General features: G+C 35.2%; 3 protein-coding genes across 4 annotated transcripts; 2 read left to right on the plus strand and 1 right to left on the minus strand.

Moving 5' to 3' along the window:
* LOC107917987 (ribonuclease P protein subunit p25-like protein) lies at positions 1-2,715 on the plus strand. Of its 2 annotated transcripts, none has more exons than XM_016847453.2 (9): positions 1-272; positions 358-480; positions 625-705; positions 803-891; positions 994-1,068; positions 1,358-1,419; positions 1,508-1,567; positions 1,712-1,900; positions 2,179-2,715. In XM_016847453.2, the coding sequence occupies exons 2-9, from the start codon at positions 358-360 to the stop codon at positions 2,253-2,255; spliced, it is 756 nt and encodes a 251-aa protein (XP_016702942.1). In that variant the 5' UTR covers positions 1-272; the 3' UTR covers positions 2,256-2,715. The 2 variants fall into 2 exon arrangements, with proteins under 2 accessions (XP_016702942.1, XP_016702940.1); XM_016847451.2 differs by having other exon boundaries at positions 58-272; positions 1,505-1,567.
* Positions 2,716-9,844: 7,129 nt separating this feature from the next.
* On the plus strand, positions 9,845-12,020 carry LOC107916762 (protein Abitram). Its single transcript, XM_016846130.2, has 6 exons — positions 9,845-10,171; positions 10,416-10,464; positions 10,547-10,673; positions 10,901-10,971; positions 11,059-11,131; positions 11,642-12,020. The coding sequence occupies exons 1-6, from the start codon at positions 9,943-9,945 to the stop codon at positions 11,753-11,755; spliced, it is 663 nt and encodes a 220-aa protein (XP_016701619.2). The 5' UTR covers positions 9,845-9,942; the 3' UTR covers positions 11,756-12,020.
* On the minus strand, positions 12,006-13,880 carry LOC107916761 (UPF0496 protein At1g20180). The gene is made up of 2 exons (XM_016846129.2): positions 13,530-13,880; positions 12,006-13,438 (listed from the first exon to the last, which is right to left on the minus strand). The coding sequence occupies exons 1-2, from the start codon at positions 13,555-13,557 to the stop codon at positions 12,357-12,359; spliced, it is 1,110 nt and encodes a 369-aa protein (XP_016701618.1). The 5' UTR covers positions 13,558-13,880; the 3' UTR covers positions 12,006-12,356.
* Positions 13,881-14,288: the final 408 nt, after the last annotated feature.

The raw sequence follows: 14,288 nt of genomic DNA on the forward strand, positions 1-14,288 counted from the left end.
AAGATGAGTAGTAGTGTTTCTTCTTAAACAACGGCATGGCACTTGATAAAAAAGTCACGGTTTGATTCACGGGAAGGAGATAAATCGGGTGAACCGGGTAAAGGAGTCGGTTAGGGCAGTTTTAGAAGATATAAAAGTAAGAAGAAACATCTGGAGAGAGCGGCTTTAGGGCGTAAAAGAAAAGAAATATAAGCCGTAGAAGAGGGCTCTCTCTTGGTTGAGCTTATTCCCCCCATTATTTCCTTTACTACTCCTTTTCCAAATCCTTTCAGGTTGTATTTTTCAGATCTAATCCTATTTTTCCTTCGCTTTTGCTTCTCTTTCATCTTTTCTAATTTTTTTTTGGGCGGTGGATAGATGGATCGTTACCAGAGGGTGGAGAAGCCGAAAGCAGAGACACCCATTGACGAGAATGAGATTCGGATTACCAGTCAAGGAAGGATGCGTAGTTATATCACTTATGCTATGACTCTGCTCCAGGTTTTCTTTTTTCTTTTTGGTTTAATTTCTGGGTATTTAGAACTTTATTTCATTTGGGTGTTCGATGCTTTTGAGAAAACTTTCGATGCTTTTGAAAAAAGTCTAATATCTTCAAGTGTTCGTAAAACGATTTTTGTTTTATAGGAGAAGGGATCGAGTCAAGTAGTTTTTAAGGCAATGGGAAGGGCCATTAACAAGACTGTGACCATTGTGGAGTTAATTAAGGTAAATTAAATTACCTTTTTAATCTATGTGAAGGGTTTTATTCTTTTGATTCTTGTTTAAGGAGGCTGACAATGTCTTCCATGTACTTCTAATGCAGAGAAGAATCGTTGGTTTACATCAGATTACATCAATTGGATCCATGGATATAACAGATATGTGGGAGCCTCTGGAGGAAGGACTTCTTCCGTAAGAGCTATATTTAAAACCTTTTTGCAATAAAGGTTTAGAGTTTTCTATGAACTTAATCTGTTTCTTTAGGGAATTTAGTAATTTGTTTAATTATCACAGATTGGAGACCACCAGGCATGTGTCAATGATCACTATAACCCTTTCGAAAAAAGAATTGAATACGTCCTCTGTTGGGTAACTTCCTGCACTTGTTTTTCTTTACTGATACAAGTACATTGTTCCTCATTATACTTGTTTAGCTTTAATTTTTAAGTGAAGGTCAAATGGTTTCTTTTTGTTAATATGAAGCAAGTTGGACTTGGCTTTTTTACAACCGTGCTAGTTTATTTACATTTTTATGAATGTGGGAAACTGGAGAATTTTAGCAAATGGAAGGTTTAATGCTCTCATGATGGTGGCTTGATGGTTTAGTTGACTTTGAATTCTCAAAGTTGGTCAGTGACTCATGAATCACTTCATCCAGGTACCAGCCTCCATTACCAGCTGATCAGGTGAAAGCATCCACAGAAGTCGATCATGAAGGAGGTACTGGACACATTTCTTTCCTGCACTATTTCTTTGGGTTATGCTGAATGCCCATATTTCCTTTTATAGATTTCTTTTTGTTTAGCAGAGGGCTCACCTAATGACCGAGGTAGGGGCCGTGGTGGTAGAGGAAGGCCGAGGAGTAGAGGTATGCTGGTTTTGAGTGTTTGATATGCACCCTGTTAGATGTAATGTTTTGTTGTGTTTGGTTCAAGACTTACCATGGCTCTAAATTTTATTGAATGTAATGTAAGAAATATTGAGGCAGATATTTAATTGTATTCTTATTCAGGGAACGGTTTTGTCTCTGCTGAGTATGAGGACGGAAGCTGGGACCGCACTCGTGGCTATGCTAGGGGTAGAGGTCGAGGAAGAGGACGTGGGGTCCGGGGCCGTGGACGTGGAGGATACAATGGACCTCAGTTCGATAGGCTGCAAGATGAAGGCTACAATTATGAAGCCCCTCCCCAAGGTGGCCGTGGTGAGTTTTCCATGTTTTAGTTTCCATAAAGTGTTAGCATGTTTAATGGTTTTCCTCATGGACTGTGGTGTGCATATACATAATGACCCATTTTTTTGGTTCTATTTTTTCCCTTGACGTGTTGCAATTTGAACTATTTTAAACACGGTGAATAAAAAAATGCACTTGGAATACTAGTAAGATGATGTGGCACTAAAAGAAGTTAATGAGGAGATGCAAGCATAGACTTGTTGGCCTGAAGGGGACTTGCTTAATGGTTCTTGATTTGCTCTTTGAAGGTCGTGGTCGTGGCAGGGGATACCGTGGAAGGGGCCGTGGGTTTAGATCTAATGGGCCAATCCATGCAGCTGCATGAGGTGGTGTGTGGCATTCCTTGAATGATATGGAAATGACGGTGGTGGATGCTATGCTTATCTAGTTATATGTTTATGAATTTTTTCTCCTTTTCGTTTATCTTGTCTGTTCTTTATTTTATAGTCTTAGGGTGTTCTCATTTTTTTCTTCGTTGTTTATTACTAGCAGTTTTAACTTTAGGATGTTGAATTTTTTCTCCTTTTCGTTTATCTTGTCTGTTCTTTATTTTATAGTCTTAGGGTGTTCTCATTTTTTTCTTCGTTGTTTATTACTAGCAGTTTTAACTTTAGGATGTTTTCGTGTTGATGTTCATGGGTAGTCTTAGAATAGTTGCATTTAAGGTTTTCAATAGTGCAGCCGCCTCACACCATAGGGAGGCAGAATGTCTTTCTTTTTTGGTTTATTTTGTAGCCTTAGCTTTATATGTTTTGAACAATTGTAAAAGAAAATTTTTCCCTTTATATTTTGTTTTAGAGTTTGCTACTTACACTTCGCCTTCACTAAGCTTGGGTTAAAATAAAAGATTCCATTATTTGTTCAACCCAACTTATACACAAATCACTAGCCATTTGAAAGGTCAGTAGTGATACCTCCGCACTTTTGTTTCAGCTAAGTTGACTAATTTAAGCTTAATGCAGTAGCAACTGCTCGGTATCCAACCTTTGTTGAGGAGCAAAACACTGCACCTTATATTTTTGAGGAACAAGAAATTGAAACACAATAAAAACAAATAACCTAGCCAATAGCGGAAGTGATCACAAGCCTGATCAAAATTAAAAGAAATGAGAAGGCGGCTGTCATGTTCACGAGCAATTTGAAGACCAAAACAAGAGCTGCGATTGAGATACTTTAGCAGTCGTTTTACTGCCTTCTAGTGTGCTTGGCGGACAATACACGAATTGTGAAAGCAGGCAACGTCAGGTCACGTGAAAGCTAAATATTGAAGCTTGCCAACAATCTTTCAATAGTAAGATCCATCAGCAATGGGGTCGTCAGGAGGAACACTCCAAAGTAGTACAATCTTTCATACCACCTTTGGTATCATGTATACTGACATAATGCAAAAGATCAGCAATATATTTGTGTCGAGATAGGTAAAGACCCCTAGTATGTGGAATCACCTCAACATCCAAAAAAAAACGCATGAAGTTTACCAAGCCGTAGAGAAAATGTATTAGAGAGATTATGAATAGTATGACGAACTCTGGATAAATTATTACTAGTGACAATTATGCAATCCGCATAAATAAGTACATGAACAATGAGCCCAAACTTTTTGAGAATGAATAAAAATTGAGTCTAATTTAGACTTGAAGAAATTCTGTTATCAAATTATTTCATAGTATTAGACTCGTGAAGCCTATTTGACGCCATAGATTGCCTTGTTGAGCTTACAGGCACGGGTAGACAAGAAAGTATGTTCAAAGATCGCTGGTTGTTCCATATAGACATTTTCCTCCATGTGCCCCTAGAGGAAAACATTGTTGACATCTAATTGATGAATAGGCTGGTTACATTGAACAAAAATATTGACAATTAAGCGAATAGTTGTGGGTTCAACAATTAGACTAGAGGTGGAATGTTAATCACGTCTCGATCTCTGAGTAAATTCTCTAACCAACAATCATGTGTTATACATGTTAATAGAACCATCAATAATGTTTAATATAAAATAACCATTTACAATTTTTATTTGAGTCATCTTGTTGTCCCAAAATATACCCCATGAACTGACACTACCAAATGTAAGATCAAAGGCCTCCTTTGCACTAGTGACGTAATCAAATATGCTTTTATATTTCTACCATTGCTATTTTTCCGGAATAATTTGAAGATAGGATCACATTTGGCAATTAACTGAGAGATGAATAGGGATATACAATTCAATCCTAAGAATTCTCTCACTTATTTTTGAGTTCGTACCAAATTTTGATTGTGTTGACTTTGTTTGGATCTACTTCGATGCCTCGTTTGCTCACTACAAAGCCTAATACTTTCCTCGACTTCACACCAAAAGTACATTTTGCTGGATTTAATCTCAATTTGTTCTTCTTAGCCTTTCAAACAATTTGTGAAGGTTTTCCATGTGATTCTCTTCTCTTGCTAATTTGGTGATCGTGTCATCTATATAGACCCCTATCTCTTTATGCATCATGTCATGGAAGAGTGTCACCATGGCTTGCTAGTATGTAGCCCTAGCATTCTTCAAACTAAATGGTACAACCTTGTAACAAAAGTTCCTTACATCATAATAAATGTGGTTTTTTCCATGTCTTCTTTGGCAATTTTGATTTGATTGTCCCTCAAGAAAGCATCCAAGAAGGAGAAGGTACAATGTCTAACAATGCTATCTACCAATGGGTTAATAAATAACAAAGGGAAATTGTTTTTGGGACTGTTTCTATTTAGATCTCGGTAGTCCACATACATTCTTATTTTTCCATATTTCTTCGGCACCGACACTTTGTTTATAACCCCCTCTGGCTATTTGGTTACTTCCAAGAATCCTGCATTGAATTGTTTGTTGCCTTCTTCTTTGATCTTAAGCAGCTTCGGGCTTCATTCTCATCAACTTTTGATAAATCGGTTTACAATCTGACTTCAAAGGAAATCTATGCTCAACAATGCTCACATCTAACTGGGCATATCTTGATATGACCATGTGAAGACATTTGAATAATCACAAAGTAAATCCTTTAGTTGTTGGTGCTGGGGATTGATCTGTATAAACAACGAGATAATAAAAGTTGAGAAGAGTGAATACAAATATTTTACGTGGAAAAACCCCTCTAAAGAGGATAAAAAATCACGGGCAAAGATAATTTCACTAAAATGGAAAAAATGAAGGGTACAAAAGATGGAGATAAAATTAAACTCAAAACCCGAAATAAGAACCCCCAAAGCGTAAACACAAAATTCTCTGAAAGCTTGTAAAACCTATACCTAAATGTGTTATAAGTTATCTTCTTAAGGTGAAAAAAGGAGCTATTTATAAGCTAAATTCATAGGTCAAATAATATTAAAATAACCTACACTAATAAGAGTTTAGGTGGGAAACTAATATTAAAATAATCTACACTAATCAAAGTTTAAGTGAAAAACTAAAAATAGAGTTTAGCTGGGAGAAGACAAGTCAAAAAATGCGAGGCATAACTCAACAAATCTCCACATTGACTCGTATTTCCATAATGCCTTCTTTGCCAAAGCCAGCTACGGGCTTATCCTGAACTATGTAGGATGTTTAACTGATTCGAAGCTATGCTTAGAAGTTGGAAGTCTTCTAGTCTTCGACTTGTGCACTGCCAAATCAAAACTGACCTGAGTCTGATTTCCACGAACGCAATGCCCTATCTTTTCAAAACTTGTATCCAAAAGAGAACCTCTTTTCTACAAAACAATCATACTGTTAGCTCGATAAATCAAACCGAAATTGATAAGAGGGGTGAATTGACTTTTAAAAATTTTGTGAAAGCTAAAAAGAAAATTGGAAGATGAACACGATAATTTAGAGTGGTTCAGCCCTAATTACCTACTCCACTACCTTAGCTTTCTACAATTAAGGATTTTTCCAAATTCACTAATTTAATAACCTTTAAGGATAATGTTTAACCTTACAACTCCCTTAAGATTTCCACCCCAAATCTTAAGACACAAGCCCTTTCAAGGTACATATAAGCAAACAAAGAAATAATCTTTACAAGATCAAAGTGTTTACAAATTAAGCTTAAATACAATGAAATACACTTGAGCAAAAGAATAGAAGTAAAACTCACAAGTGTATGTAAAAAGAATATGGAAATAGTAAGCTCAAAGGTTGTTTGATTGATGATTTTTGCTTGAAAGTACTTTATTGTTGTTGTAGGATCTTAAGAAGTTAGTATTTATACTTCCTAATTGATTTCCAACCGTTGAGGTTGTTGGTGTTATGAATAGAGCCGTTGGGGATGTAAAAATCAGATCATATAATCAACCCACAGCACCGAGTATCGATACCATAAAAAATGGTATCAATAAATTTTGCAATAAATGCTAAATTCAGTGACTGTTGGAGTTTTACTATCGATATCAAAACAATTTTATCGATACTTTATAACAAGGTATCAATACAGTATCGATACTTTGTAGGTTTTGTGAGAAACATAATGCTATTTTGATATTGCTTTTAAGAAGGGGTATCGAAATTTCAAAAAATATTGACACTTAATCAAAAGGTATCGATACTTATTAGGGTTTGTGAAAACAAAATTCCACTTTGGTATCGTTTTTAAGAAAATGTATCGATAATTCAGAAAATATCAATACTTGGCCAAAAAAGTACCGATACTTTTTGGCCTAGTGCAATTTTGACTTGTTTAAAATTTGTTTGATTTATTAAAAGTCTTTTTACTAAGTGAAAATCATTTCAACTTTGATTTTAAAGTTGTTTCAAAAAATTTTTAAGAGTTCAAAGTAGATGTTCAACATTTTATCTCTTAGATTTTAATTTTAAATAAATCATTCTATCAATTTTGTTTAATTTTAATTTTTATTCAAAACTAGTTCAATTTCTTATATAAAAACATTTTATCAAAAAAATCTTGGTTTAATACATACCTTGTTCCCTTCTATGACCAAGTTGTCTCTGTTTTAAATGAGTCCACTTCAACTCTTTAACAGATGAGAGACGTCTTGTTTTACTAGTCACCGATTCTTCTAGAACATAAAGTCTGTCAATATTTTTACCTTTCATCGAAATAAGAGCCCCATGAGATACCTTAATGTCACTTGACTTGATGTTAATTCTACAACCTTTCTTGTCCAAAATTCCCATGGAGATGAGATTTTTCTTTAAGTTAGGCAAGTGTCTGACATCTTACAGTGTCCTAATTGTCTCATCGTGCATCCTGATCTAAACAGTCCATTACTGGTTACCTTACTAGGTGAACTATTCCCCATGTGCACAATTTCACCTTCAACTGAACTGTATGTGGAGAACCAGTCTCTATTGGGAGACATGTGAAACGAGCACACTGAATCTAGGATCTAGTCAGACATCAGCTCGAAGCTTTCACTTGTTGACACCTACAAGAAATCATCACCCTTGCCATTGGCCAAATTAACACCAGTTAAAATTTCCTCGTCGCTCTCAGCATTCATTTTATTTCACAGTTTGTAACAATTTGCCTTAACGTGACCTAATTTCTTACAATAGCAACATCTTTTGTCTTGCTTCCTTGATGCTACCAAAATCGAGGTTTGCTTATCTTACTTACTATCCAAACCAAACTTAGTGTCGAGTTTGTCTTTGCTCAACAGATGACCCTTCACATCCTCAAATGAGAGATTATCTCTGTTATAAATCAAGGTCTTCTTGAAAGACTTGTATGAAGGGGGTAAAGAGTACAATAATAGTATAGTTTGATCTTTATCGTCAACCTAAACCTCAAAATTTTTTAAATAATTTAAAAGAGTAATAAATTGACTGATGTGACCTCTAAGGTGCTCACTTTCGTCCATACGGAACGTGTATATACGTTGTTTCAACACCAATCGGTTAGCCAAGACTTAGTCGTATAGAGGGTTTCTAACCTTTTTCCATAAGGTGAATTTCGTTTTCTCCATCAAAACTTTTGCAACACATTAATTGTTAGACATAATTGAATCGTGGACAAATCCTTTTTATCTAAATTTTCCCATTTTGATTTATCCATGTTTGGAGGTTTGTTCTCTGTAAGGACCTTTTTAAGATCACCCTGAATCAAAATTGCCGTCATTCAAACTTGCCTCAGATTGAAATTTGTGATGCCATCGAACTTATCAATATCAAACCTTGTTGTTGCCATATTTGAATGGGTTGATTACGGAAATCGAACTAATTTTGATAGCAGTTTGTTAGGGATCGACCTGTATAAACAACGAGATAATAAAAGTTAAAAAGAATGAATACAAATATTTTACGTGGAAAAAACCCTCTGCAGAGGATAAAAAACCACAAGTAAGGATAATTTCACTAAAACGAAAAAAACGAAGAGTGCAAAGATGGAGATAAAAAAAACCCTGAAACTCGAAATAAGAACCCTTAAAACGTAAACACAAAATTCTCTGAAAGCTTGTAAAAGTTAATACCTAAATGTGTAATGTGTTATTTTTCTAGTTGGAAAAAGAGCCTATTTATAAACTAAATTTGTAGGTCAAATAATATTAAAATAACCTATACTGATAAGAGGTTAAGTGAAAAACTAAAAATAGAGTTTAACTAGGAGAATAGAAGCCAAAAAATACGAGGCATAACTCCATAGTTGGCATTGATCAGGTGCGAGGGTTGTCCTTATCTTAACTTCTCTCTTTAACTTCATCATCCCCCAAATTTATCATTTCTATCTCTTCTCGATGAGGCTCCATGGGTTTTTTCTCCTACTCCACCAATTTCAAGATCTCTTCTAGTATGTCAACTTTGTCTTTAGTTTCAAGATCATTGGAATGGATTGTATCATGAAAATTTGGTTCGATAATGTCATTAAGATAATTTATTTGTTCATTATGAGAATCCTTAAAATATCTATGAATACATATATTGGTATACATATAATGGAAACAAATGAACAAATAATATAATTTAACGAGTGAAAATATAATCTGAGCTCAATTTCATTAAAAAAGAACCATTTTACATAGTTTAGAAATACAAAAAAAGGGCCTCTCATTTACATAGTTTAGAAATACAAAAAAAGGCCTCTCATTAAATCATTGCCTTCATTGCCTTTGTTATTAAACATACAAGAAGAAAAACCTTGAAAACAAAAATGTTGAAAATTATATCTCAACAATTTCACGGATAATAGGCAACAATATGAGTTGCCAATTATTTAGCCCAGCCGGGTCATAGTGGACCTAGTCGTTTTCCTCTAACGACTCTTCCTTTCGCACTATAGTTAAATCCAATATGACTCCATCAATCTCCAACCTACTTGGAACACTGTTTAGATCCACATACCTCTTAGAGTGAAAAGTCTCGTAGAGCAAAAGAATTGCAAGCCTTTTAACTTTTCGGTTCCTATCCATTTAGCTGTGCCACTATCTTCTCTCCATTTTCCTTCCTAGTTCTTTCAACATCTTTCCTTGTCAATTTGTGGCCCATTCCTCTCATGTCTCTTTGGGTGGGAATATTTAAAGGCTTTTAGATGACTTACAAATACTTTTTCAATCTTGATTTAATTTGCCAAGCGTTCCTAACTATTTAAGCATATAATATATTCGTAGTTCGAGGCACATGAGGCTTAGGAATTCTCGCTTCTTCTGCAACATAAGAGGCATGATCGTGTCCCAGCGTGCGTGTGCGGAAGCTTAGAAACATGCAATTAAATATAAAAATAGATGTGGTATTTATAAGTGTACAAGTCGAATTGTAATATAATTTTGTTATTTACAACGAAAGACTTTGGAAATATTTTAAGGAATTATTACAAGCAAATTTGACATGAGCTTGTAGTAGTATTGGGCCAATCCCAGCTTTACAAAATTCAATTCGGAGTTCAGAAATGAACCCACTAATTTGGGTTTCGGTTGTTTTGGGCCTAAACAAAAGGATTACAGTCTTCTAGAATCTGGAACAGTACAAAGGAGATCAGTTAAGGAGCAATCAAATGTTCAAAATTGAAAAAAAGAGGAGAGAGTGAAAAACCCTTGTTCTCTCCCACGTTTTTATATCAATGTCGGATGTCATGGTCGACCATACACAAAAACTGGAAGAAACAGCCGTCCCAAACAACTTAGAGCAACAGGACAAACAAGACGAAGAACAACCGCAGCAATCAGTACAAGAAAATGCAGAATATGAAGATGAAGAGTTACACAAGCATCTGGTCCCTGACATAATCCAACTTCCTCTCATTCCCCCCTCTGCTGTTGAATTCAACTTTGCCTCTTACTTTGCTCCAGGTTCTCCACCCCTCTTCTTTTTCAATCAATAATGGATTATCTATTTTTTGTGGGTTTTGCTAAGGAACCCATAGGGCGTAGGCGCTTTAAGTTACATGATTTTATTTATAGTACCGGTTTTGTGTTAAACGCAATAGCTAATAACTTGGTTCGTGATTTTCTACGCATTGGTTGAAGATGTCAGTGAATAATAATTATTTTTAATAAAGTGTTCTGAGCCCTAAAATAAAGTTAAAATTTACAGATTTTATGAAACCAGGAAACGATCAGTATGTTTATCGTCATGCCAATGGGTAAGAATCCCAAACTTTTCTTGGGGTTTTATAAAATGGAAATTTTGAATTGAGAAAAGCCTTAAGTAATATGAATTTGTAGATTGTGTGTTGTTGGCCTGGCTTCAACTCATTTGGCATTTAAGGATAAGGGTGGGATCACGGCCGTTGATTTCAATGTTGGCAAATCCGATCGCAGTGGTATGAAAGTCACCGGAAAGAGAAAAAAGGTATATCTCTCTCTCTCTTTTATTTCTGTAATTCATTATTAACAATTTTTTTTTTGGGGGGGGGTTAAAGAGGTTTATCCTTGTGATACTTAATTGTTAGTAATTCTTTTAAATTGTGAAAACAAACATAAAATGCATTATCACTTGTTATTAGGATATCCAAGAGTTTAATCCCTGCATTTAGCTTTGACGAAGTCTTATTGAAGTTAAATATGTCACTTTTCTAGAATGCTCAACACTTCGAGTCCAATACAGCTTTGTGTAAGGTTTGCACCAATGGTGATTCATATATTGTAAGGTGGGTATGATTATTTTCGCGTTTTATCTCTCCCTCCTTTCGTTTCCTTTTTTGTCCGTATTTGAAATGAATAGCAGTTTCGGGCAGGTGTTGTGTTAAAGGCTCTCTTTTGGAAGTGAATGAAAGATTAATCAAACAGCCAGAGCTGCTTCATTCATCAGTGAGTATAATAATTAGCTACTCTTTTTACTGGTTCTTCAGTTCATATATGTTCATAACATCGGCATTTTGTGGTTGAAATTGAATGCTTGTGAGTTGTGATGGTGACATATCTTTGTCATCTCAAGCACTCCATGCTCTTCCCAATAATTCGAAAGGCATATGTTACGATAAAAGACAATTAATATTTTTAAAGCATCGCATAAGTTGGTGAATCAGACTATACAGTTCATGGAGAAGAAAGAAATAATCATATAACCTATAATATTGGTGTAAATGTTAGTCAAGAAAATTCCAAATATATTCATGCGAATTGTGAATAAAAAATTGTGGAGAACTGGTAATCTAAATCTTGTAAGCTCTTCGAGGCAAAGGTCGAATTTTTGTTACTGGGAACAACATTGTAATATTATTTAGCTTGGAACTCGTTTAGTTTAATAATGTCTTGTGTAAGTGTGACAAAGTTTCTTCTGTTGTTAAAACTAGGATTTATTGTTGTTTTTGAGTGCAGGCAGATAGAGAAGGATACATAGCAATTATAATGCCAAAGCCAGCAGACTGGCTGAAGGTCAAGGCTTCCTTGTTGAGCCTTGAAGAATTCAAGAAATTGAGAGTACTTTGCTGAACTTAAACTGCAGAAATACAGGAACCAAGAGAAGCCTGCTCTATACTTGATCGCAGAATTCAAGCAGAAGGAATCCCTTCATCAACGGTTTTTCTGATTGCGAAAAGCTCTATACTTCTACTTTCCTAGATTTGGGTCGGGTGAATTATGCAACACAATGCTTCATTTTTTGTTTGTATTTTCTTCAGCTAAATAATTTAATAGTAGAACTGTTATTTTCCAATCCCATGAATGATAGAAGCAAAAAAAGTAAAGCCATTTTCAACTTCTTGATGCAGATGATTAATGATGATTTTTACATTTACAAAGACAAAGTGCAAACTTCTCTATGCAAAACTAACTTTCAGATTTTAATGTAAATGGAGCCTGCATGTATATTATATATATTTATACAAAGAATGAAACAATTCTTGATCCAAACAGGAAATAAAAGAACCGGCAATGGCTGAACTCTATAGCTGTCAATTCTTTAACCTTGATAACTGTAAAGCCGGAGAATTGACATACCTTCAATCTTCAAGGCACATAATCATGCCATGATCAATGTCTTCACTTCACTCTATGAGCATTACCAAGGATTATGCTTGAAAGCATGGATAAACTATGGCAGCGAATCGACTATTTCTTCTATAACGTGCCTTCTGGATCTGTTAATCGTATGAAAACATAACTTAGTATGTTCCTCAAGCTCTTTCAGTTGTTCCAAGAAGCTTGAATTGTGCATTCGAAATTCCCTTACAACCTCCTTCAGTACCTCAATCTTTCCATTTCTAATGCACATATTAGCTATGGCTTTAAGGTGCTCGATCTCATCGTGCAGTCTCCATACCAGTCTACTTATGGTATCGAAATCATTGATCAAAATGTAAATCCCTTTAGCTGAGATATCAAGTTGCTCACCAAGTCTTTGAAGCAAGCTTGTGTTATGCCCTTGCTGAATAGATGATGACCCGGTTTTCTTCTTCTTCTTCTTCTTCCTTATGCCGATGAACCAGGCGGCAACTCCCGGTGCTGCTACAATCCCAATCATGCTGTGGAATGCAAGTATGAGCAAGGCAATCACGAGAGTTGTATTAGAAATTACTAAACAAAGACTCCCAATCTGTTTGGAGATCTTTTTGGATTTGGCTTTCCGTTTTATCTTTTCACGTTTGGATGTTAGCTTTCGGAACAAATCCAGGTTATTCTCATGAATCCTCCGGAATTGCGGTGGAGTAATGATCGACAATGGATTTTTAAGCAATGCAAATCCTTGTAGCTCCTTGAGTATGACGCTGCATTGTTCATCCGAAAAATCTTGAACCCTCTTGCTTATCTTGATCACCTTTCTAATCTTTTGATAATAAACGCGCGTTTGATGGATGCTTCGAAGGAGTAGTTCACACAAATTACAGGCTTCCAAGCCAGCATCGAAATAGTCTAGAAGAAGGTGATGAACATTCAAGCTCTCTATTTTATCTAGTGTTTCTTGCCTTGGTTTAAGCAGGTACTCCGACAGGTTTTTTTGATGACCAGGAATCGATGACGTTGAAGGGAGTCTATCAAAGCTAGTAATTTGATTAAACTGCCCATGAACTTGACTCCACATTTCCACATAAGACTTGGTTCTAAAAGCTTCCTTGTATTCTTCATTAACATTTGTCTTGTCACTCAAGTTACTTCCACGCCTCATCTCTGATCTCCCTGAGATAAACAAGAAATCTAATCAGCTTTTCAATCCATGAAACCAAACAACCAAAACCCAGAAATCCATTTCATGTGAATATCAACTGACCTGATGTTATCTTCGTGAAGCGGATCATCTTTTTCCCTGAAGACAAGTTTGCTTCTGATTTTTAAAACTTTCTCGTCAAGACAGTTTCAGTGAAACAGATCAAGGATTGATTGCTTTAGCTAATATTTATATGCAAAGAGTTGGATGACTTGGAAGGGTTCGAAGAGTTAATATAATATAAACAAATGGCAGTTAATCAGAGGGCCGAAATCTTTATAGCTTTGATAACACGATAGCGTCGCTCGTCACGGTTGTTAATCTACGTGTAATGGCTTGAGACAAAGAGCAAGCTTGGCCCTTAACATAAAATAATGCAGCACAGTTCGGAGGTTACGAGTTTTGAAGTTTTCTCATACGCTATTAATTTGTTTAGTTTTCTTTTCATTTATCCATTTCAAATCAATATTTTTTTTTATTTCCTTTTCTGGTAAATTTAAATCATGCTTTCAAGTCTAACCCTATAAGTTATATAAACGTGTTCTCGAAACTTCAGTTTGAAGATGCTGACCATTATTTCATTTATGCTTCAAGTTGAAGCTCTTTTTTTTTTCCCTTCTTTTTTAGATTTTAACAAAATTGTATTTGTTAAAAGAAATACTCTTTCTATTCCGAAAGGAAAGCAATTAAGAAGATATTGGATATTAGTTGTAAAATGCGCATTTATTTTTTAATTCATGAAATAATATATATTTAAAATTTCAAGAAAATAAATTAATATAATTAAGACCTTTTCAACAATAAATGCTCTCTCGATGGCTA

This window comes from Gossypium hirsutum, chromosome A01 (genome assembly GCF_007990345.1).
Source record: "Gossypium hirsutum isolate 1008001.06 chromosome A01, Gossypium_hirsutum_v2.1, whole genome shotgun sequence".
NCBI classification, from domain to species: Eukaryota; Viridiplantae; Streptophyta; class Magnoliopsida; order Malvales; family Malvaceae; genus Gossypium; species Gossypium hirsutum.

Excerpts from the sequence above, each read along its gene's own strand:
- LOC107917987 (XM_016847451.2), top strand. The coding sequence starts at position 358 with ATGGATCGTTACCAGAGGGTGGAGAAGCCGAAAGCAGAGACACCCATT. Across the intron at positions 481-624 it reads ATGCTATGACTCTGCTCCAG|GAGAAGGGATCGAGTCAAGT; the intron begins GTTTTCTTTTTT and ends TTTGTTTTATAG. Across the intron at positions 706-802 it reads CCATTGTGGAGTTAATTAAG|AGAAGAATCGTTGGTTTACA; the intron begins GTAAATTAAATT and ends CTTCTAATGCAG.
- LOC107916761 (XM_016846129.2), bottom strand. The coding sequence starts at position 13,557 with ATGATCCGCTTCACGAAGATAACATCAG. Across the intron at positions 13,439-13,529 it reads CTTCACGAAGATAACATCAG|GGAGATCAGAGATGAGGCGT; the intron begins GTCAGTTGATAT and ends TGTTTATCTCAG.
- LOC107916762 (XM_016846130.2), top strand. The coding sequence starts at position 9,943 with ATGTCGGATGTCATGGTCGACCATACACAAAAACTGGAAGAAACAGCC. Across the intron at positions 10,465-10,546 it reads GTTTATCGTCATGCCAATGG|ATTGTGTGTTGTTGGCCTGG; the intron begins GTAAGAATCCCA and ends ATGAATTTGTAG. Across the intron at positions 10,674-10,900 it reads TCACCGGAAAGAGAAAAAAG|AATGCTCAACACTTCGAGTC; the intron begins GTATATCTCTCT and ends TCACTTTTCTAG.